Source organism: Panthera pardus, unplaced genomic scaffold, assembly GCF_024362965.1.
Source record: "Panthera pardus isolate Hobbes unplaced genomic scaffold, ASM2436296v1 HiC_scaffold_24, whole genome shotgun sequence".
In the NCBI taxonomy this organism is placed as follows: domain Eukaryota; kingdom Metazoa; phylum Chordata; class Mammalia; order Carnivora; family Felidae; genus Panthera; species Panthera pardus.
The window spans coordinates 47,070,306-47,093,582 of NW_026526810.1; the positions used below are offsets into that span (position 1 = coordinate 47,070,306).

At 40.1% G+C, this 23,277-nt stretch overlaps 2 protein-coding genes across 9 annotated transcripts in view; one reads left to right on the forward strand and one right to left on the reverse strand.

The window, feature by feature from the left end:
- The window catches only part of FAM227B (family with sequence similarity 227 member B), a 195,121-nt gene extending 173,693 nt beyond the window's left edge, over positions 1–21,428 (forward strand). For 4 of the 7 annotated variants that reach the window (XM_053889079.1, XM_053889081.1, XM_053889082.1 and 1 more), the window contains 4 exons: positions 13,845–13,917; positions 14,752–14,826; positions 18,289–18,358; positions 21,157–21,428. In XM_053889079.1, the coding sequence (XP_053745054.1) occupies positions 13,845–13,917; positions 14,752–14,826; positions 18,289–18,358; positions 21,157–21,279 (341 nt within the window). In that variant the 3' untranslated portion in view covers positions 21,280–21,428. Of the gene's footprint in view, positions 1–9,389; positions 9,526–13,844; positions 13,918–14,751; positions 14,827–18,288; positions 18,359–21,156 lie in introns of those variants that run through there. The other 3 variants (XR_002078047.2, XM_019442162.2, XM_019442163.2) reach the window with 3 other exon arrangements.
- A 78-nt stretch (positions 21,429–21,506) lies between these two features.
- GALK2 (galactokinase 2) overlaps positions 21,507–23,277 on the reverse strand; it is a 137,887-nt gene continuing 136,116 nt past the window's right edge. For both annotated transcript variants that reach the window (XM_019442156.2, XM_019442155.2), the window contains exon 10: positions 21,507–21,865. In XM_019442156.2, the coding sequence (XP_019297701.1) occupies positions 21,658–21,865 (208 nt within the window). In that variant the 3' untranslated portion in view covers positions 21,507–21,657. The remainder of the gene's footprint in view (positions 21,866–23,277) is intronic.

Below are 23,277 nucleotides of genomic sequence, written 5' to 3' on the forward strand. Positions count from 1 at the left end.
TCAGAACAATTCTGAAGGGTCATCCCAGCTTTGGAACTCCCTATAGGTCAGCTTATACTTTTCCTTGAGACTGTTATCACAGTTCAAGTTCTTTCTCTGCCCAGTTTTACTTCCTTCCTTTGCAAACCAGAGATGTTAATCCCAAGAGCACTCCGTAATAAACCTGCACGCTGATCTCCATTTCGTATTCTGCTTCCAAAAAAGCCACCTGGGTTAGTATATTCCCAGTATTATTTAACACGGGGGAAATGGTGTTGGTTTCAGTTCTCACCATTACAGAGAAAACAATCCATTGATTGCTCACTGTTTTTCTTCTGGATCCCCAATAATCAATTAAATGCAAGCAGAGGAAAAAAAAACATACAGAAACTACATTTTTAAAAAAATGTAGCATTGTACAACGGATCTCATCTGCTACCATGAAATGAGGTTACCTGCTCCAAGAGTTTGGGCAGAATTGGTCAGGGGATTTCCAACATTTTCTAGAGTTATTTCTTGCTAAGGAAAGACCTTACCATTATCTAGAAGCAGGACCAGTTAAGTGCTGAATTAGACTAACAATCCCATATCTGTTAAGTCACTTTTGCATTGTTTAGAAGACATTTACAACTCAAAATCCTGTGATCTAGTAAGATTTGTATAGCATGTAAGTGCCTACTAGTTCATAATGGCCTTGACAACATGCTTTTAAGGGGAAACATGATGCGTGTGGACAAACTGTCAGCTATGTGCTGCAGAGATGACTCTTATCTCTGCTGTCAGGGAACTTGTTGTCTAATAGATGACCTTGTCTACAAGCTTGTCATCTGCACCCTAGGTACAGCCTTTTTCTGGCATTCTTCCTATGCTTACCTGAACAATTTCTGTTCTTCCCCATCCTGAGTGTTGAAAAGCTGCAGCACAGTGGCCTTCAAGAAAGATGAAGCCTTTAAATATCTAAGGAAGCACACTTCTTTTGTCTGGAAAAGTATGCAGTCTTCAGAGAAATGGGTAATTTTTTGCTTATTCTGGAAGCAGAGCAACAATTGAAACATAAGTGCTTAAGTATTAATCAATGATATCTTAAACAGAGGCTTAGTCTGTAAGAAAATGGAAAGAAGTTCACCAGGTTGCTTTTTTCCATGAAATGAGCACCAAACGTGAGTCTGCTTCCTTTCTACAATCCCATGCATTTGTCTGCATAATCCAGTAGTAAGTCTTGGGGAAATCCCACCAGCAGGGTGAAAGAAAGAAGAGGGAGTAGAAGTGGGGAAACCAGAGTCAAAGAATCAAGCCAAGGGGCTCCTGGGTGGTTCAGACGGTTCAGCATCTGACTTCGGCTCAGGTCATGATCTCAAGGTTTGTGAGTTCGAGCCCTGCATCGGGCTTTCTGCTGTTAGTGCGGAGCCCACTTCGGATCCTCTGTCCCCCTCTCTCTTTGTCCCTCCCCGCTCTCTCCCTCTCTCTTCCTCTCTCTCTTTCTCAAAAATAAATAAATATTTAAAAAAAAAAATCAAGCCGGAGCATAGGAAAGCACTGAAGCAAAAGAGGCACCTGTCAATGTCAATCTTGACAGCCATCAAGGGTTACAGTAAGGGGTCAGTCAGCTCACTGTGCCTTTGACTCCCATATCCTAGAGAGTACTGTTAGGAAAGGAAAGGACCTACTCACCCTGAGGCAATTAAGAGAGAAGTTGCCCGGTCTTAGGCATTATATAAGGCAAAAGGTGCAAGAACTATCAAGGTGAAATAAATGGACTCCGAAAAAGGCAAGACTCACAATGTCCTCAGGGAGATTCTGAAAATAATTTAAGAGATTGACCTTTCATTGGTTCTTACTGTGTACACTCAGTTTTGTGGAAAAGGTGGTTTTCTTTTTCTCACTGTTCTGATACCTTGATAGCTTCTCCAAGTAAGAGTTTTGACTAGATAAACATATAGTGAGAAAACCAAGGCTAGTATGTGATCTATTCAATCATATTTTACAATATTACATAAAGTGATAATATATACTATTTTGAGCAAGATTTAAAGAAATAGAGGGGCGCCTGGGTGGCTTGGTCAGTTAAATGTGCAACTTTGGCTCAGGTTCACAGCTTAAGAGTTCTGAACCCCGCGGGCTCTGTGCTGACAGCTCAGAGCCTGGAGCCTGCTTCAAATTCTGTGTCTCCCTCTCTCTCTCTGCTCCTCCCCAGCTTGCACTCTGTCTGTCTGTCTCTCTCTCAAAAATAAGTAAACATTCAAAAAAGAAAAAAGAAATAAAGTAATAGAAATATGTTCATAGAATTAGGTATTTATTATGTTTTTTATAATTTTGAAAATGCACTGTCCCATATGTTAGCCACTAGCTATGTGTGGCTATTTAAACATATTTAAATTAATAAAATTAACTATAAGTAAAAATAAAGGTCTTCAGTTATACTGTCACATTTCCAGTGCTCACTATCTGTGTGTGACTGTTGGATAGTGGATAGTGCAGATACTAAACATTTCCATCATCATAAAAATGTTCTATGGACCTCACTGTCTTGGGTAAGAAGGAAAGTTTAATCTATTCACAGAACTTGAGATGTCACTTGGGAAATCAGACAGCCAGTATGTACAGAACTTTGTTTTGCCTTGCTACTTGCAGACTTCTAATTTTAGAAGTTGAGTGGCTTAAGAGGCACCTGCGTGACTCAGTCGGTTAAGCGTCCGACTTCACCTCAGGTCATGATCTCACTGCTCATGGGTTCAAGCCCCGCGTCGGGCTCTGTGCTGACAGCTCGGAGCCTGGAGCCTGCTTCAGATTCTGTGTCTCCCTCTCTGCCCTTCCCCTGCTTGTGCTCTGTTTCTCTCTCAAAAATAAATAAACATTGAAAAGAAATTAAAAAAAAAGTTGAGTGACTCAAGATTACCTATTATCTTATTCATCATTATTCACCCATACAACAAAATTATCAACAAATTTAATTCTCTCTCATATTTTACTTATTTTGGTTGGATTTTGTCCCTTGTATCCTAGTTTTGTTTAATTTTTTTTTTTTTTTTTTTTTTTTTTGCTCAGGGGTAACTACTTTTAGCATCATGCAAATTTTGCACTGTATCACATGGCTTCAATCCATAGAAGAAAGCTTACCACTCTTTACAAGCCCCCTGGGTCAATAACTTTATAAGTACCCTAGATCTGTATAAAATTCTTTGATTGCCTTTTGATAGTCAGATATTTGATCTGTGGATTCCTTTTATTTAATTCCCACTGATGATAATTTAGGTCAGTTACCAGAATAACCTTGTTAACTCTCCTGCTAGGCTCTCAAGGACTCCTTAAAAGAGATTTTGGTGGAGTCTAAAAGAGATTTTAAATTTTAAAAATATATCTGACTTATTTAATAGAGCACTTTATAGGCAGACAAACATCATAGAAGCATGGTAGCATAAGTGACACCCAAGTATTTAAATTTGCTCTTAGAAAAGGAGGTTTTATTTTTATTTTTAGATGACTTTTAATTGAAGCTATTCTAAACTTTGTCGAGTAGGTTGCTAAATTTCGTCCTTTTGCAAACTGCCAGTTAAGAGTGTAAGCCAAGTTAAAAAAAAAATGGGGGGGTGTAGCAAATGAACATCACACCTTTTTTTTAAGAACTTGAGGAACAAAGGGTTTTGTGTTACATGAGTTAAGTATGCACATGTGTATTGTAAGCATTTTGCAGCCACCTTGAGTCAAAGACAATTACAAAATTGCTTGTTAAGATCCAGCCTTTTTTTCTTATAGACCCAGTGTAAGTTCTCTTTAGCCTTTTTTTCTTTAAGTTTCTTTTAATAAAATACACAAGACACAAACCACAATTCAGCAAACTAGTTAGTAAACTAATGGAATGAATAGACTTTTGTGCTTTAGGTAATCAGGTTCCAGGGGACGAGTTGTATCAATTTTTTAGCTGCAATTCAGATTTTAGATTATAAACATGGCCCATTGGGGAAAAAAGGGGGGAGGGGGAAGCAGGAGGGATTTGCATCTTGGAGAGTTAGAGTTAAGATTTTTTATTTGTTTTTAAAAAAAAAATTTAATGTTTATTTATTTTTGAGAGAGACAGAGACAGAGTGTAAGGTGGGGAGGGGCAGAGAGAAAGGGAGACAGAATCTGGAGCAGGCTCTAGGTTCTGAGTAAGCAGTCAGCACAGAGCCTGACGCGGGGCTCAAACCCACAAACCGCGAGATCATGACCTGAGCCCAACTTGGACGCTTAACCAACTGAGCCACCCAGGCACCCTGAGGTTTGTTTTTTTTTATTACTATACATGTGGTAAAGCCCAATTTATATCAAATAACAGAAGAAAATTTCATTTTCAAATAGTTTAAATGATTTCAACCATTGGGGAGAAAATGGGTATTCTTACTATACATGCTACTAGTCAATAAAAAAAAAAAATCAAGTGGAAAAGCCATAGCTTTATGAATGCTTAGAATTTAGGACTGAAAAGCAGTATCTCAATTAAATACAAAAATTGACTATAATTTTGTGTTCACCTAAACTATTTCTCTTCCTTGAAGGTGGTCAGGCAAAGGAGAAACTAAATGAAATCTGCACTGTTACTTTGCATTCACCCCATAAAAATCACTGCCAGTTTATGGCTTCAAGTGATTCAGTGAGATGCTCCAAGATTTCCCAACGTAGAAACCCTATCCTAATTTACAGCTGAAGTCCTGTGTACTTAAGAGCAAACAAATGGGCTCCTTTGGGGGTTATCTCACATCCATTTGTTTCTATTTTGTGAGTAGTAATCCAATTTGGCCCATCTCAGGGGAGTAGGGGCTCTAGAATTTCTGTTTTTATAGGAGGGGCTTAGGTATTCAATACAGTTACAAACAAGGTGCTAAATTTGCAAAACAAACCCAAAATTTGTTTGTTTATTTGGTGTAGCTTTGTGAGTGGAGGAGGGTTGATGGAAAGAATGGGGATGGCTAATTTCCGTCCAAACAACCCTTGCGCTGTATCTATGCAAGGGTATAAACTATAAACGTTGTGGAATCAATAAATCAACAAGTTGTTTATCCAGTCGTATCAGAGAGCCAACTGTTGCCCATGACTAAATTTTCCACATAACTACAGCCAACCGTCTAAAGCACCAAAATTTGTTTTAACTGTTTTAATGAAAATTTTCTTCAAAGATATATTATACTTCCCGGATTTCTTAAACAATATAGCAAACACAGTTAACTTTCTGATGATGACCAGGCTTCTCAAGATGAAATCTATGATTCACCTACCCCAAAATCTCAGTAAGAATGCTTGTTGAGTAGGCCAAGAACACTAAACACCTCCTGAATACCTCTTCCATAACCAGCACTGGTACCCGTGTGAAGGTGCCAAGCACTTCAACAGTGAAGGCAGGAAATGCTGTCATTGGCGACAGAATACTACCTAAGTTGCTGTAGCAGCATATCCGATCTGACACAGCCCTGCACTAAAGCCGAACCGACTGCTAGACTTTTAGAGTCTTGTGCTTGTTTTTCATAGTTCTTCTATCTTCCACTTGAAAAACTGCCTGTTGTTATCTCTCATTCCTACTGAGTCCCATAATTCAAACACCATGTCTTTCTCATCTTTGTGTCTCCATGCCTAGTAAATGCTGTCAAGTTTGTTGAATGCTTTTAGTTAAGCCTGTGTTAATATTTCTGGTAACCCTATTCCCTCAATTTTCTGAACTCTGCTATAAACCCACTGCTAATAATAAGTATTAAATAATGAGACTTACTAAAACCCCTATTTCACAGGTAATACCAGAGTGAGATTCCAACAGTGGCACTGTCTCCCATAGAATAAGGCACATGGGGTTGGTAATCACTGGTTAAAAAATTCCTGGATACATGGTTGTGTTGTGGATGTTTGACACTCTTGTAAAATCTAACATTAAAATATTTGAAGTGTAAGCAAAGGTAAACAGTAAGCAGAAGAGAACTATTCTAAGATCAGTTTGGGCCCCAGGCTAAGTTATTTTAAGAATTCAGTGTTTAGGATTAGGAATTAAATGAGTTCTCATATATAAAGGACAAGACTGTGGCCACTGTTTTCTGCCTCGGCTCCTTTTATAACTTACACAATAGCATTATGTGTAGAACGGATACTTTGGCCTGAAACCTGATAATCTCATTAGCAATTCTAAAGATACTCCAAGAAATATATCTAAGGGATGTGGGGTAGCCAGCACAGCCTCCTGTAGCTTCATTCTAGAACAGTACTTCTGACAGACAGAAGCAAAATTCGCCCGTGGGACATTCTTTTCCTGAGTTTCACACATGCCCAACTTCTCAAAGACAGAGTACTTCCTTCCTAGAAGCTTTAGGTTCTTCATCTATATTATAATCAAAATGGACCCTACAATTTCTAAGTCCCCTTGTTTCATTAATACTCTGTGTTTCAACTTTATTTTTTTAATTTTTATTTGTGTGTGTGTGTGTGTGTGTGTGTGTGTGTGTGTGTAACAGAGAGAGAGAGAGAGAGAGAGAGAGAGAGAGAGAGAGAGAGAGAGAATCTTAAGCAGGCCCCATGCTTATCACAGAGCCCAATGAGGGACTCAATCCCATGACCCTGGGAACATGACCTGAACGGAAATCAAGAGTTGGACACTCAACCAACTGAGCCACGCAGGTGCTCCAAATACTGTGTGTTTCTAAAGGGAGGTCAAATAATCCAGAGTCTGAAGTGAGGTCTTTAGGATGCCTCCAGGCTTTAGTGTGTCATATCCCAACCACAGCTGCTGTGAAGTCCTAGAACAGGACCATTTTATTTGTACTCAGATGGCTCCTTGTCCATTTAGTGGCTGGCCATATAAACTCCATGCAGCATTACATGAGGAAACCCAGTGTGAGGTCAATTCAGACAGTGGGATTGGAAAACATGTTGCCACAGTCATCCCCAAGGAATAAAATAGAGCTGTTCTTCATAGTTTATAAGCTGTAAGTGCTCTAATTTTCTACACAGTTGGGGGAAATTGATGACTTTATGTATCCAACGAGGATAAAAATTAGGCTATTCATTAACAGACATTAACAGAAGTCTACTAAAAGCCATCACCACTGAATAGTGCAAGAAAGTGCTGACGTTTTAGTCAGTATCAACATCATGCAGCCCAGAACTCATTTCACAGCACAAGTATATAACTCTGACCAAATTCTGTGGGCAATGAGAATGACCTTATAAAGAACGTATACCCAGTTCATTTTAATAATGACATATGTTCAGAATTAATAATTTATAAGAAAAAAAACATAGTTCTGTGTCTTAATACCAGTAGTACATAATGAATGTTCAAGGAAGAAAATCCAATTAGGTCAGAGTGACAAGCCTGGTCTCACTCGTGAATACTTCATCGTGGGAACCATGCTCAAGAGCACAATATGACTTTGGAGAAGGATAAAAGCTGTGAAATTCTAACAGGCAATCTGAGAGAGAAATTAAATATTACCAGGAAATGGCAGTATGCAAATTAAATTTCAGCAGCTCAAGACCCTATACACTTTAGGAAAAATACATCATTAGTTGTGCTCATCATTCTACAAAAAGAATGATATGCAGCTTTCTTTGATTTTTACTCAGGAGAAGATCTTAAGAGTTTCAATCACTAAATGTAGCCAGAGGAGTAAAGACAGATATTAAAAAGTAAAAGTAAAGACAGATATTAACCTGGTATCTTCAGGTATTGCTTGTTTCAGGAAGATTGCTAAGCCTTTTCTTCTAAAGTTGCTTGACTTAGAGGTGCCTGGGTGGCTCAGTCGGTTGAGCATCCGACTCTTGACCTCGGCTCAGGTCGTGATCTGACAACTTGTTGGTTCGAGCCCCACATCGGGCTCTGCACTGGCAGTGTGGAGCCTGCTTGGGATTCTCTCTCCTTCTCTTTCTGCCCATCCCCCTCCCCCATCTCTCTCAAAGTAAATAAATAAAAACCTAAAAAAAATAAAATTAAAAAATAGGGGCACCTGGGTGGCTCAGTCAGTTAAACATCTGAGTCTTAGTTTCGTTTCAGGTCATGATCTCACAGTTTGTGAGTTCGACCCCCACGTTGGGCTCTGTAGCTGGCAGCGTAGAGCCTGCTTGTCTCTTTCCCTCTCTCTGACTCTCCCCTGCTTGTGTTTTCTTTCTCTCTGTCTCTCAAAATAAATAAACTTAAAAAAAAATTAAAAAAACAATAAAGCTGCCGGACTTCTTCACAGTCTGTGACAGGTAAAGGGGGAAAAAAATGAAAGGTGGAAATCTGGCATAACTGGCAGGCTTCTTTCTGATGCAATGAACTGGACCACAGCCTCTGTTTTCAATCATAAGCATCACACCAGGCCCAAGCTAAGCAAGAACACGGCTGTCTTTCCCCAGAACTCAAAAGGACTTGAGTTTAGAGAGACACAGTCCTCCTTTGCTGGATTTGGAGGTGGGGAGGGAGAGGGGGGATGTCATACTGGAAAACACAATTGGGGAAGAGGGGAGAAATTGGTTATTTCATATAAGAAGACCCAGCACAATTTTTCCATCAGGGCAGTAGAGCCCCTCTGGTACAAACATTCTGAAATCTTTTGCAAACATTAAAATAAGGACTACAAAATTTGGATGCATGGGGAAATTATGATAGTGGCATAAAGAAAGCAACGATGCCATTATAACAATAATGTAAAATATATATTTGTATATGACAGATGGAAAGGCACATAGAAAATGAAAATAGTTTTATTTTTTGGAAAGTGGGATCCTGGGATAATTTTTTCTTGGCTTTTGATTACACTGATGCTACTATAATAATTCTTTGTACAGTAATATATTTTTCTACTTTTATTGACATATAATTGACATATGGCATTGTGTAACTTTCAAGTGTACAGCATGGTGATTTCACTCACCTATATTGAGAAATGATTACCACAGTAATATTTTTAAGTCTTGCTGAAACATTTGTCAAAATGAGCAGATTTTGTGAAGTTTAGTTTTTGTCCACTATAATTATTTAAAATGAGGCTTTCACTACTTCTCTTTTAGATTTGAGGACACTAATGTATCCCTTAAGTTGTCATTCATTGAATAGTCAAAAATGTTACTTACGCAGAATGAAATCTCAAAGCCAAAGTTTGAAAGTAACTTGGATCCAGCCTAAGAAAGTTTTAGTTTGGAATTTTACCATTCAGACTTGATTCATATCAAGAGAAAACTGAGGTTCACATGGACACTTATTCCAGTAGGTTCATTTAGAAGGTCCCTGAAGACAAGGTAATTTGTACAGTGTGATCAGAACTCGTGGATGTAACTTCTGAAGACAATGCTGTGTTTCTGACCATAGGTTGCCAGAACAATTGATTGGAAACAGGAAATTCCAGGTGATAAGCTGGCTGTTCAATAATAGCTACTATTCAAATATAACCTACATCACTATGAAATGTCTCTCCCAGAGTAAAATGAACTGCCCTCAGAAGCACACTGAAAACAGAAACCCAGTCCAAAATGAGGCTGTGACCAGGAAAAGGGTTCCTGGGATGCCCTCCGTCAGGCAACAAACAAGACTGTGTGGGGTAGAGCTATTTTCATGTAAGTAAAGCCGCCAGCCACCCTTTTATTTTGTCAAGAATCTCAAGCAGAATTCTAGAGATACGGTAAAGATCCCATCACAGTGCATGTTGGATATCCAACAAATGTTAACTCTTTGTATTTCCACTCCATTTCCAACTATTGCCCCACCCCCTTACCACCACCTAAAATATAGTGTCTTTGAGGATTTTTAGTTAACTCTAGCCACCTACGATGTTTGGTATACTAATCAAGAAGCAGGCTAACTTAAGTTGGTACCACGCTTTCCTGGGCCCAGGTGTTAAACTGTTAGGAGAAGTGCAATGTCAGCCTTCTGCACAGGTATTGATTAGACCTGAGATCATTTAAGAGCTGGCCAACAGGCCGGACCCCCTGCCCCAAACTGTCATCTGTACCACCAGGTTTGGTGCCCCAAATATTTTGTTAGAAATTCCAATGTCCAAAAAAAAAAAGGAAGGAAGGAAAGAAAGAAACAAAGAGAAAGAGGAAGGAAGAAAAAGAGAGGGAGAAAGGAAGGGAGAAAGAAAGAAAGAAAGAAAGAAAGAAAGAAAGAAAGAAAGAAAGAAAGAAAGAAAGAAAGAAAAGAGAAAGAGAGAAAGAAAGAGAAAGGAAGAAAGGGAATATAATATTATATTCTATGTCTACAATATTATTTCATCTTTAGGCTGTAGGACACCTATTTTAAAATAGCCTTGTATTCTATCATCTCCACCTTTAAAGCATATCTTGAAACTATCCAGTTTCCACTGTTACCACCCTAGTCCAAGCACGGCTACCACTTTCGCCTCAACTATGGAGAAAGCCCCCTTTAGAGCCTCCCTTTTTCTCCACTTTCCACAAGCCATTCATCACACAGTCAAGGGATAATTCAATTAAGTCCCTTGCTTAAAAGCTTCCAACAGCTTCCTCTTGCACTTTGCCATCGGCTACGAAGTCCCTTAGAAGACCCAGCCCCACCTATCTGATTTCATCTCCTACCTCTCTGCCCTCACTCACTCTACTCCAGCTACACTGCCCTTTCTCCTACTCAAATGTCACGGCCAGCTCCATTTCTTCTGATACTCAGGCCTTCTCTAGCTAATGTTGTGCACCCCCAAACACATTCCCAGCCATTCTCTTCTCATGCACTGTTTTACTGCCCTTATAGGACTTACCACTATTTAATCAGTTTATTTGCTTGTTATGCCCCCCTTTAAACAGGGGACTTAATTTGAGTATACGTTGACTTCTCTGTGGTGAATGGTTTATGGAAAGTGTACATGCTCTAGAATATGAGCTATATGAGAGTGGAAACCTTTATATCTTATTCACTGCTCAATCTCCAGGGTCCAGAAGAGTGCCTGGCACACAACAGGTGCTCAAAAAGTAATTGTTGAATGAGTAATGGTATCACCCAATTAGGTTTATTTGTTTTCAAATCGACCTTTATGACTGACTTACTTGTCACTCCTCCTTCTTAAAGAGATTCTCTCCTTTGGTATATGCTACTGTGTTAGTTATACCAGTTCCTGGCTCCTCCCCTTCTTCTACTCCTAATCCCTAAAATCTCTCTTCATCAAGATTCTTTCTTTTCCCACTTCATTCGTCCCCAGGGTCTCATTAATTCTCACTGTTTCAACCATCACCTCTGAAGAGAGTCTCCATTTTCATATCTACTCCCATTAATCTCTATCTGCGTTTATTGAGAGTTTCTAATTGAACATGCCCGTTATTAAAATACCTTTTCATCCCCTGTAGTACATCGTCCAAAATGACAGACTTCCCCATCTCTATAAAATAATTCCATCATTATCTTAGTCACATTTGATCTCTCCCCCTCCCTATCTCTCATCCAGCCCCCATACCCAATTAATAAACAAATTCTCCTTCATTCCTTTACAGAATCTCGAATTCCATCCCACATCTCTCTTAGCCTTTTGCCCTTACCTTAGTGATGGGTCTGAACTTCTGAAATTAAATAGGCTCATATTCTATTTCATGGAAAATCAGAACAGGAAGAGAGCCACAAGACCACCTAACTAAACCCCCATCCCTTACAGACAAGGAAAAAGAGGGCCAGCCTGGCTAACTACCTTGGCTACCATGTCTTAAATGGTAAGTTCTGACCACAGTGCCAGAACCAGAGCTCAATCTCCAGGATAGCACTCCCTCTACAATCTTTGGGTAATGGCCCATCAGTGCCAGCCAAGGAGAGAGGAAGAGCTAAGAGAGTCCTGAAATAAGAGCATCAAGAGAGAAGATGAGTAAAGGATACTGAAGAAACACACTTTGTTGACTTCCCAATTTTGCTTCATGGTGCCTTGAAAAGGGCTGTATCTTGAATGAGTCTTTGAAGCCAATAATGATTATTCATCCTGTGCACATGCAGTTGCTGGTCTGCCTCCTGGGGGTGCCAGATGCTATCAGAGTACTGATTTAATTTCCACCTACACAGTACAAATGAACTTTCCATCAGGAACCATAAGTTCAGGAACCATATGCCATTGTGACATTAACCAGTGAAGTCAGGCTCCTCTCTTTCTTGAAGAAAAATCTTATTCTAAAACCTAGATATAATTAAGGGGGAAAGAAAACTTGGAACGTATCAATGAATAGTCTTCTCTAAAGCCTATTTCAGAGACTTTTGATCCATTTTAGGGTAATATAATCACCCAGCACCTCTCAAACTCTGTGCTTGGTAGGATGGAGTGTGTTCTGCTGTCAACACTGCTTCCCTCTATGGTCAGTGATGCTGTTAAGAAGCCTGCTTAGGGATGAGCACTGAGTGTTGTATGGAAACCAATTTGACAATCAATTTCATATTAAAAAAAAAAAAAAAGCCGGGGCGCCTGGGTGGCTCAGTCGGTTAAGCGTCCGACTTCAGCTCAGGTCACGATCTCGCGGTCCGTGGGTTCGAGCCCCGCATCGGGCTCTGGGCTGATGGCTCAGAGCCTGGAGCCTGCTTCCGATTCTATGTCTCCCTCTCTCTCTGCCCCTCCCCCGTTCATGCTTTGTCTCTGTCTCAAAAATAAAATAAAAACGTTAAAAAAAAAATTTAAAAAAAAATCCTGCTTAAACAGGTTCTGTGACCAACCCAGAGAACTTACCGCTTCTAGCATTCTTGAGAAAGTAGTCTTGAGTGCAGAGAAAACCAGGTGACCTTTTCCTTGATTCTAAGACCTTGATTTTCCAATTATAAGTGATTGAAGATAATTCCTGAGTAGTTTAGAGCTTCATAGGAAAGACATGAATTTTATGTAAGTTCATTTTGAGAATCTTTCTTGTGGAGCCATTCATCTTTTTCCTTCTAGATACCTCAGCTGAGATGCAATGCTCAGGAAGTTAAGGTCATAAAGTTAAGTACCTATGTGGTCCTGCCTCCGGAGACCAAATCCACTGGACTGCTCCTAACATTCTCATACCAGATAAATAAAATTAAAATGAGCATCAAGGACAGCCTTGAAAGAGACCATAAATAATGCAGTCAGAGAAAGACAGAGGTAATACTGAAGAGTGCTTCAGGAGGAGGAGCGGAGGCCATACAAGGACAGTCTCATGCCCTGTGTCTTGGCAATCACAGAGGTTTAAAGAGCTCCTGGTTTATCAGTGAGGCTAAGGTCTTCTCTTAACACAAGCCGAGAGCTGCCTCCTGGAGTCATTCGCCAATTGCTGAAGGGAAGGGAATTCAGAAGGGAAGTGCCTGCTTTGTTAGGCACGAATGTGGGTTTAAGACCAGGGTTAGGAGCACAACCACAGGCTGTACCAGAAACAGGTGGGACAAGAGCCCTGGGCTTTTTAACAGCACACTTACACCTTCTACTTACCATCTTTCTTCCCTGTAATAACTAAGGCAACCAACATACACTGCCATGCACCTCCGGAGCCTTTCAGAAGTCAAGAAACCTTGAGGTTCTTGGTATATGTAGAAATGAAGAAATGCTTAAATAGGTTAAAAAATTTTGATACATTTTAAATATTTAATTTAACAAATTGCTGCTTTTAATGTACATACACATGCATGTGTGCATGCACAGGCACACACACAAAACACCACAAAAAAAGGTAATTACAGAATTTAAGAAACTATTAAGTCTGAGTGCACTGTGGGTGGTGTAGTTCAGATTATGGGACACAGTTTAACGTGGTCTAATGGATCCTCCTTCTTTCTGTCTTCTCAGTTTAAATCTGGACGTAATATTCATGTCCACACTTGAGACCCTTCATGAATGGGAAGCCTGGGTGAGATGGCCCTCTTGGTCCCCCCAGTAATGGATACTGTCCTTCTCTCCCAAATGTTCCTAATTACAAATCTTTCCTTAACCATAAGCCAATCACACCACCTGCTCCAACTTACCGTGATATCATAAAAGAAGCAAAAAGACAGTTTGCAAAGAATCAAAAGGATTTTAGGATGTAAGTTGATGCCAAACTGTTGTTAAATGTAAAATCATAAGTGCTGTGAGCTGGAAGTAATCATAGAAATCATCTGCATTAAGCTCCTTATTTTACCGGTGAGGAGAGTCACTTCTGAGTGTCTTAAGAGATTTGGAGATTCTTTTCTAGTAAGTGTCAAGGGTGTACGTTAGAGCTGTGGAGCCATGGCAAGTATCAGGGGGTTGAAGGAAGGAAGGAAACTTTGCTGTACTGTGGTTGGAGGGATGCATCCCAGCATGGAGACACCAGGAGAGAGCTCCAGGGAACAGAGACTGGAGTACTGTTGATTTACAAAGATGAGCCCTGGGAGCACAGAAAGGTTGTTTGCAGGATGAGCTCGCTGGAGCAGGGGTGGCAGTTGGAGCAGTATTGAGGAATGGAATACAACAAAGAGAGATAAATGGAAGAGCAGCCAGGTAGGTCTTATCCAGCGAGCAGGACAAAAGTTTGTAGAAAATCTGCTTTCTGAGGGGTGCCATTTCCCTCCCACCTCCCCCAGCCCTCCAACCCCCACCACATATGCACACGCGCACACAGGCATCGACACTTTGTAAGAGGGCCCCTGCTGAAGCAGCAAGGTGGAGTCCAGACCTTACTCAGGTGTCATGGGTTATGCGTTTGGTATGTATATATAGGAGGGGCTGGGCTGGGGGCGTCCTCCCACCACGTAGTGCGTAGGGAGGGGATGTTGAAGAACTGGTCTGTGAAGGGCTTTTGCTCACGTGTAGAAGTCAGCAAATTGCTGATTTATTCTTTCCCAAGTAGAAATGCCTGCTTTACTTTAAAATTTAACTCGAAATTTTGATTTTATAGAGAGAAGCACAGAATTAATGAAGAAATAAAACTCCTAAGACAGCGGCAGGAAAGAATTGACAAGGAGCTTGATAGGTTTGTTCCTTACTCAACTTTCTAGTGCTTAAAAACATTTTAATTGAGCAAGTGTATTACATAAAGCTACGATAGGTTTATTTAAAAATACATCAACTCAGGTATCTGCAAAGAGATTTTCTACTTAACTGTCCATCTGAATAAGTTTCTTTGTCTACAGAATCAACTACTCTACTAATTTAATTCATTGCTAAACATTATCTCCTTTTACTCCTCCACCTTTAGGGCTTAAGCTCAAGGCCAAAGCATAAGAGACTCTTAAAAACTGAACAAACTGAGGGTTGATGGGGGGGGAGGGTGGGTGATGGGTATTGAAAAGGGTATCTTTTGGGATGAGCACTGGGTGTTGTATGGAAGCCAATTTGACAGTAAATTTCATATATTAAAAAATAAACCCATAAACATGCCCTGCCCTCCGGAAGACGTAAACTAGAAAAACAGGCTATTTAGCTGGTCTCTCTTGGGCTAGTTCTTTGTTCCTCTTCTGCTATAGATACAAACATTTTGGGAGGCACATTTATTTTATAAATAGAGTAGAAAAAGGAAAACTATAAAGTATTGAGACTAACCGACTTTTAGCATACTCACATGCCCGAAAATTGACAGTTGAGTGCAGCCCTGCAGACAAGCCACAGCTGTGTGCCATTCATCTTCTAATTCCTATTTTGGAACTTAAATTGCGAGTCTCCTACAGAGCTGTCGAATCACTGTGTTATACACCCAAAACTTACATTGTGTGTACACTATACTTAAATTGGAAAAAAAACACAAAAACTAGTTAATCACGAGGGGTGCCTGGGTAGCTCAATCGGTTGGGTGTCTGTCTTCAGCTAAGGTCATGATCTCACTGCTCATGAGTTTGAGCCCTGTCCGGCTCTGCTGATAGCTCGGAGCATGGAGCCTGTTTGGGATTCTGTGTCTGCCTCTCTCTGCCCTTCCCCCCACTCACATTTTCTGTCTCTCTCAAATATTAAAAAATAATAAAAAACATTTTAAAATTATAAAAGAAAAAAAAGCCAGTTTTAGGGCACCTGGCTGCCTGTTAATGGAGCTTGCAACTCTTGATCTCAGGGTTGTGAGTTTGAGCCCCATGTCGGGTGTAGCGATTACTTAAAACCTTAAATAAATAAAACCAAAGTTAAAAAGCCAGTTTCCCAGTCACATGAGAAAATCTAGCCTATTACTTTAGAATCTTACCTCACTTTTCACGAAAAATCTTATCACTCAAATTTCCCCTTCACAATACCTAAATTATAAGATCTGATCCCAGGTGACGTTTACAAGTTCCCCCAAATCAAATCTGTATGGGATGGGATTTCTCATCACTGAGAATATACAGAAGAATGTAGAACAGTCAGAGCAATTTGCAAGAAGCGCTCAGATATGTTTTATGCAATGGGACATTGTTGTGATAGGGAAAAATCTGTTATAAGATGGCCGACAGGACTGCTAGGGAAATTCCCCTTCCAGGTTCTTCTTCCTATCCCACTTGCCCAGCGCACCAAATTACTAATGGGGAATGCGGAAGTAACAAACTATAAATTGTTCCCTCTGCTTAAGCTTGGGGCTCAGACCTCAGGAGAGTGATCTCCTCTGAGCCCGCTGGTGTAAAATAAACCACCTGCCTTCCAAGATTGCCATGTGCCGGTTGGTTCTTCTGCCGGGTGATCCGACCAGGTTCCATAACAGTTGGAGAAATTAAAGGGGAAATATTCAGTTGTGTATATAAATCTCATATGCCTATTAAATCTGTAGGCACAGCATACAAGTCTATCTGTAATCTTCGAAAGAGATACTCATGGAGAAGAAAGGAAAGGCAAACAGAAAAATGGAGGTTAGGTAGTGGGGATGATGCAAAATTGTGAGTGTCCTAAAAAAGCACTGAATTGTACACTTAAAAATTTTTTTAACGTTTTTATTTATTTTTGAGAGACAGGGAGAGATAGAGTACAAGTGGGGTAGGGGCAGAGAGAGGGAGAGACACAATCTGAAGCAGGCTCCAGGCTCTGAGCTGTCAGCACAGAGCCCGACGCAGGGCTCAAACTCACAAACCACAAGACGCTTCGGACCATTCAGACGCTTACCCAACTGAGCCACCCAGTCGCCCCTGAATTATACACTTTAAAACGGTGAATTTAATGGTATGAGACATATGTCAATAAAAGTGTTATTTTTAAAAAAGGAACAGGGCACTGCAAGTTAAAAGGGTGAGTTGGAAGATGGCTTGATTTTAACAAAGCGAGGTGAACCAGAATTGAGTATGACTGGCACCTGAGGGAGATTCTAAGGGTGTTACTGAGAAAGGGCAGCAGGGATATTCTGGAGTGTGGTTAGGACTGTGAGAAAGAGACCCAAGCTGTGAGAGCCAGATTTGAGGAAAGCAGGAGAGAACAGACCCAGAGGGGAATAATAAGTGAAGAGAAAAGCCAGTTGGGGAGATAAAATGGACAGAGATAAAGCAGAGAATACTTGAGGAGGCATCTGTTGGTCGCGTGTCTCTAATGCAGGAGACCCTAAGAACTAGCCCTGCTGTGCCGTCCCGGGTGCCCTATGCCAAGTGCTAAAAAAAACCTACAGGCAGCCTTGCGGGGGGTGGGCTAACCCAAACTTTATGCTTTAGCAAAGTATATTGGAATTTTCAGAAATGTTTTCTTCCTACAAATTCCATGGAGGAAAAAAATCATTTAAAATGTCTCCCTTGAAACTTGCTGTGAAATTAATAGCCATCTATCCCTTTTCATTTTCCTTTCTGTCTGCTGTGTTTTTCTTGCTAATGTTTCTCCCTTGTACCAAGTTCTTACCCATCCTGGCCTAGCCTAGCTCAGCTCTGCCTCTCCCCTCATCCATAGATGTCTGGAAAGGTTTCTGCAGCCTCCTAAATTCAGCTATTCAACTCCTTCATAAGTATTTCTTAAATGAGTACTTGGTGACAAAAATCATGATAGATTCTTGGATTCCTGCCTCCATGGGCTTCCAGTCCAGTGAGCACCCTCACGCTTTAGCCTTTTCCACCGCTCTTTCCCCCCAGATCTCTCCCTGCCAGTCCCTCTTATTCTTCCCTCCCCACTGACGCCCCCTAAAGTCTGCACTGGAGATGGGAGAGTGAAGTCAGTTCAGCAAATACTGTGTAAACCATCTCATGAAGAGAATGCTTCACTCCTGGGGAGCAGTGGCACACAGTGGTTGAACTGAAGGCTCAAGTCACACTGCTTGGGTTCACATCCTGTATGACGTGCTAGCTGGAGGACTGGGGGGACAGGTTACTGAACCTGTCTGAGCCTTTTTCATCATTTATAATACTGGGTGACAGTAGTGCCTACTTCATAAGAGTAACTGAATGAATATATGTAAAATGCCAGCAGATGCCCAGAATATTAAATTTTGTGTAAATGTTGGCTCTTAGTTGGTGTCAGTATAAAACAATTAGTTTGGCTACTGATTTTTAAAAAATTTTTTGATTAGACTCCAGGCAAAGGCTACCAAGAAACCCTACGAAGCTAAGAATGACTTTGACAAGTTCCTACATAAACTGGTATGTTTCCTTTTTGAAAATAGTTGAGAATTCTCTCTCTACCTTGTCTTAATTGGACTGGACAATATTCAATAGCACTGCATGGTTTCACATCCAAGTTACAATGAGTGACAAGGTAGAATACGCTATTTTAATTTAATCATCTGCATGCACATTTAAGATCATCTCTGTTTTACATATTAGTGACAACCTCATGCCCACTTATCCTCATCCCTTGCTTCTGACCATGGACAGTTCATGCAACTGAAGACCTCCAAATGCAGTCAATATTTCAAACTAATAGAAAATTTATCACTGTTTGAAGTCCTATTTTATTTCCCATTAATAATTCAACAATAATACATTGGATTCCAATGAATGCGTTAGATGAATGGTCCCTGCCCTCAACATAAGACAGAAATTATAAGGTTCTAAACAGGACTCAAGTGTGAGAAAGAAAATAAAGGAGCCTGCTCTGTCTTTCCAGTTTTCTTTGTCCCCCCCTCTTTGGCTCCTCTTTAAATTATGGGCACTTCTGTTAAATCTGAAGGTTCCTCTTCCCTTCCAGCAGGCAAGGACATGTAGAGAAAGGGGTGCAATAAATCTGAAGGTTGAGCCAGCTGAGGTCAGGAGTAGGAGAGAGCTTTTTATTTTTAGCATGTCTTCGAGAACAGTCCTCACTGGCCACTAGTGTAACGTCAAAAACAGAGAGTAGATCATCTAATCAAATTTCTATTTGAGCCAGAAAGGTGAGAGAAGGGAGTAGAACACCTGCATGTTTAATATTAAACAAATAGGACTATTCTTTACTTCCAAAAAAAATTCTTTCTCCCATTTTTCTTGGTCTCCCCTAACTACTACGGCTTAGAGACATGGGTACAGAGAATTATTTAGTGTAAGAAAGCCACTGTGCCAGTGTGCTGGTGAAGGGCAGGTGACCTCGGCTGGTAAATGGTACATGGGCCGAGTATCAGGGAAACTACAAGTTTTGGAAACTGTAGCACACTGAAGAGTCCAACATCATCTAAACAAAGCAGCTATACCTCAGCTTAAGTTCACTGTCCGCCCCCCACCCCCAGGAATGGAGGGCAGGGGATAATCAGATCTTTCACCATCCATAATCCAGATTCTCCTATAAAATTTCTGATGAGAACCCCAAGTTTTTAAATACTTAGGGGCCAAACTAAATGTATCTGCAAACCAGATGTGGCCTGTGGGCTACCGGTTGGCAACCCCTCATCTAAATGCTAGACTTCGAGCTCTTCAAAAGCTACCTCCAGCCAGCATAACCTATCTTATCCTCCACTGTATCCCAGGGCAAACAAACCGGGGTGTCCAGACACACCATGTTTATTCGCCCATACTCATACATTCACTCATCTGCAGTGCCTGCTCCCCAGCTTTCATATTCGACTCATTCTTTAGGGCCCTGCTCAAATTCCATCTTCTTCATAAAGCTTTTTTCCAGTTGCCCTAGCCCCATCCTCTCCAGAAAAGGTTGAAATCTCTCATAATTTCTAGAATGACACTTGGTGATGGTTTGATTGAAAACTAGTTCTTTTCTTCAAGCCAGACACCAAGACAAGAGTAGATCCCTGGCTTAGAACAACTGTGTCTTCCAAAGCAGAGGGCACAATGGAAGTTTTTAGTCACCTACTGCAAGAAGGAATCTCATGATGAAAAGCTTAAATAGAATAGCAAAGCAACAGAAAGTACCACTTTTTTTTTTATAGTAATCCAGGTATCTTTAAGTAATTATGTACCAACCACAGATCTTCTGTGGAAAATGGAATAGTATTAAAAAACAAAGAATTCTAATTTTAAATCATTTCAGATTTTGGATTATTGGGTGTTTAAAAACTCAATTCATTCAGCATATTTCACTTAAGCTTTCTCAAGCGTTTACCTTTCTTTCAAGATGAAAATGCACCTGCAGTTTATTTTAGACTAGAGTGGATTTCCGAGTCCTTTAAATAGGACTGTTGTCCTTTGAGAAATATTAAAACTAGCTTTGCCTCAGACTCTCCAAAACTGAGATTCAAGATGATGATGTCTAGTGTTTAAGATGCACATTAATGAGCAAAACAGTCATCGAATAATACAAAAGTGTGATAATTTTCTGGATAATTTATGCCATAAGACTGCTGCTGTCTCAATTATCTGGTTATAGCAGCAAATTACTTTTTGGATTAAATCTTCATGTAATTCAGGAAGACCTTCTTGTGAGAAAGCCATTCACTTACCATCACCACATGGCTAAACATTTCTGCCCACTTTTGATGAACACATAAGGACTCACCAACACCCCTACTCAATCCCAGAACCCACTTTTACCCACATACCTGTATACCTGTCCTACACTGTTCCACACATACAAATGAGACCTGCTAGACACACCCCAAAGGGTTGCGAGGCATGGATGGGGTTTCCCAGAGCAGTAAGCGTGCCCTGTGGATCAGAGAGGCATTTGAGAAGAGGTAGCATAAGTGGGAAGAAAGTAAATTCTACAAACAAATTGAATTATCTGAATTATCATCCAGATAACTATTATAGTGTTAATAGAGGTAAGGTGTAGAGTGTCTTTTATCTAAGTTTCTCTATTTTAAGTGACAGAGACAGCTGAGGGCTGAAAGAATTGAAAGTGATTGTTTATGTGATATCACATAGCTTTTAAAAAGTAAATGAGCCTAAATCCATCTTGGCCAAAAAAAAAAAAAAAAAAAAGGTAATTCTTCTCGTCTTGATAATTAGTGAGTGTATCCTCACATTCAAGTATCCAGGAAAATTTGTGAGTCTTTCATTATGTATTATTTTAATAGCGTTCTGAAGCTCGAACTGAGAGAGAGTTTCTGGCATCACTCTCATCATCAACATCATCAACAGAAGACTACAACTGTGAAGAAGAAGAGTGTCAAGAGAAACCAGAAATGGACTGTATTTAAGAATATATCATACAATTCAATTGTATCCCTTTAATTGTAGCAGCATGTTTAACTCAAGTCTAATCCATGAGGTCAGTATAAATGTCTTTTACCAATTCATCTTTAAAAATCTTGAAATCAATAAATGTCAGTAAATCATCCTTAAAAGATCTGCCCAAGCATAATTTTGGCTCTTATTGGTAGAAAACATAGTTTAAGATGGAAAAATAATCATTATGAAGCATAGAGAACTTTCAACCGTTTCTTTGGAAATACATCTTGATAATAGCAACCGTTCATCATAATACAAAACAGAAAGAGGATTAATTTACTGTGGCATAAGAAGTTCTGCCAGTTCCTAAACGCCCTAAATAGTTTCTCTGAGATTTTTTACATTGTTTAGGCCTCAAGGAAAACCAAAGCCCCACCCCCAGGTTTGGTAGCAAACAAACTCTGCTTCTCGAATGTTAAGTTTCGGTCGCTCCTCTGGTAATAAGCTTCGTGCACATTTGCTAGGAAGCTGGACAGCTTGTCAGCAGGTACAATTGATACTGTACAGCCTCCCCATCCTGCTCCAGTGAGTCGTGACCCTTGAGCCCCAAACTTCCTAAAACAATGAGAAAAAAAAAATTTAGAACCTGTAAAAGAAAGTAAAAGTGGTTTGCCTGGTGCTTCTAGAACACACAGCCTGAGAAGAGAATATGTGTGGGATTTTTTTGGGGAGCAAGGGGTAGTTAAGTGTTGCCAAACATTTTAGGACATGAAGGAATGTACACTGTTTCAGAAGGTGATTTGAAATTTAATTCTATCTAAAACTAGCCCATGGTTTTTTCTCTAGGTAGTAAAAGTTAGCATTACTCCTGTTTGGTGAAAGCTGGCAATAATCCACTGTAAAGTCTTGATTCTATAAAGTCACCAATTGAAGAGTTGTATGTGGCAAGCTTACAGGTGATGAAGAGGAGGGAGTAAAAGGAAAAGAGACAGCAGACATGATCAACAGTATGAATCAGAAGGTGGTTCCAAATGAAGTCAAATCAAAATGTAAATTGCAAGTCTTATGCAAGTGAGGGGTCTCTCTAGTAGTCATTTAAGGTGTGTTCGTAAGACTTGGCTGTTCCCCATTAAAGTATCAGTCCCCTAGAACAGACAGCCTGGGTTTGCATTGAAAAATTTATCAAGAAGGAACATGTTATTAAACTCTAGACCAGTCTGTCTATTTAAACCCTAATGGGAAGCTATACAGACGTTTCCACAAAAATGGAAGGTGGCGTCTACAAGTCCAAACGCATCTTCCTTGAACCTTTGGGAACTACTCTGACAGCTGAACTCAGAATTTACCATCAGCCAAAATGTGTGACCTGGATGGAAACCACTATTTAAACCACCACACAAAAAGAGGTCATTTTAGTCGCCATCACCCAGGCCAGCTTCCAACCAAAGATTTATACCCAAGTGAAAGGCCCTACACAAAGCACAAGAGTCCCTCATTTTTAAAAGATGTAATTTATCCTGATAATAAAGGTTAACATGTACTTCCAATTCTTCCTAATAAAATTTGCTCCAAATTCATAGCAGATTAAAAACTCCATAATTAATTTAGCACAATTTTGTCTCTCTTTTTCCATCTAAATGAGCTACTTTACTTCCTGGAAAATATCAATAGAATATTAACCCTCCTCTAGGACATCAGATTTATTGCACACCAGTAATTCATTTTCTCCTCAGTGATTTTCTCAGTTGGTTCCTTTTTATTATCTGTTGTATTCATTAAAATATGTTTTTCAAATGAAAATAGATGTTTAAGGAAGAAAACAAAATGCTTGCAAATAAAGATTACTCATCTCCTGCCGTCCCCCAGACATTCAGCTTACAGCCCAGCAGCTGCACAGAGCCCAGACTCCTATCATCCAGGCTGAAAGTTTCTCTGACTGGGAGATTCTAGGATAATTCTGAGTTCCCAGACTGGCAAAGGGCCATTTTTCAATCACAAAGAAAAAAAAAAGTTGTGATACGCAGTGA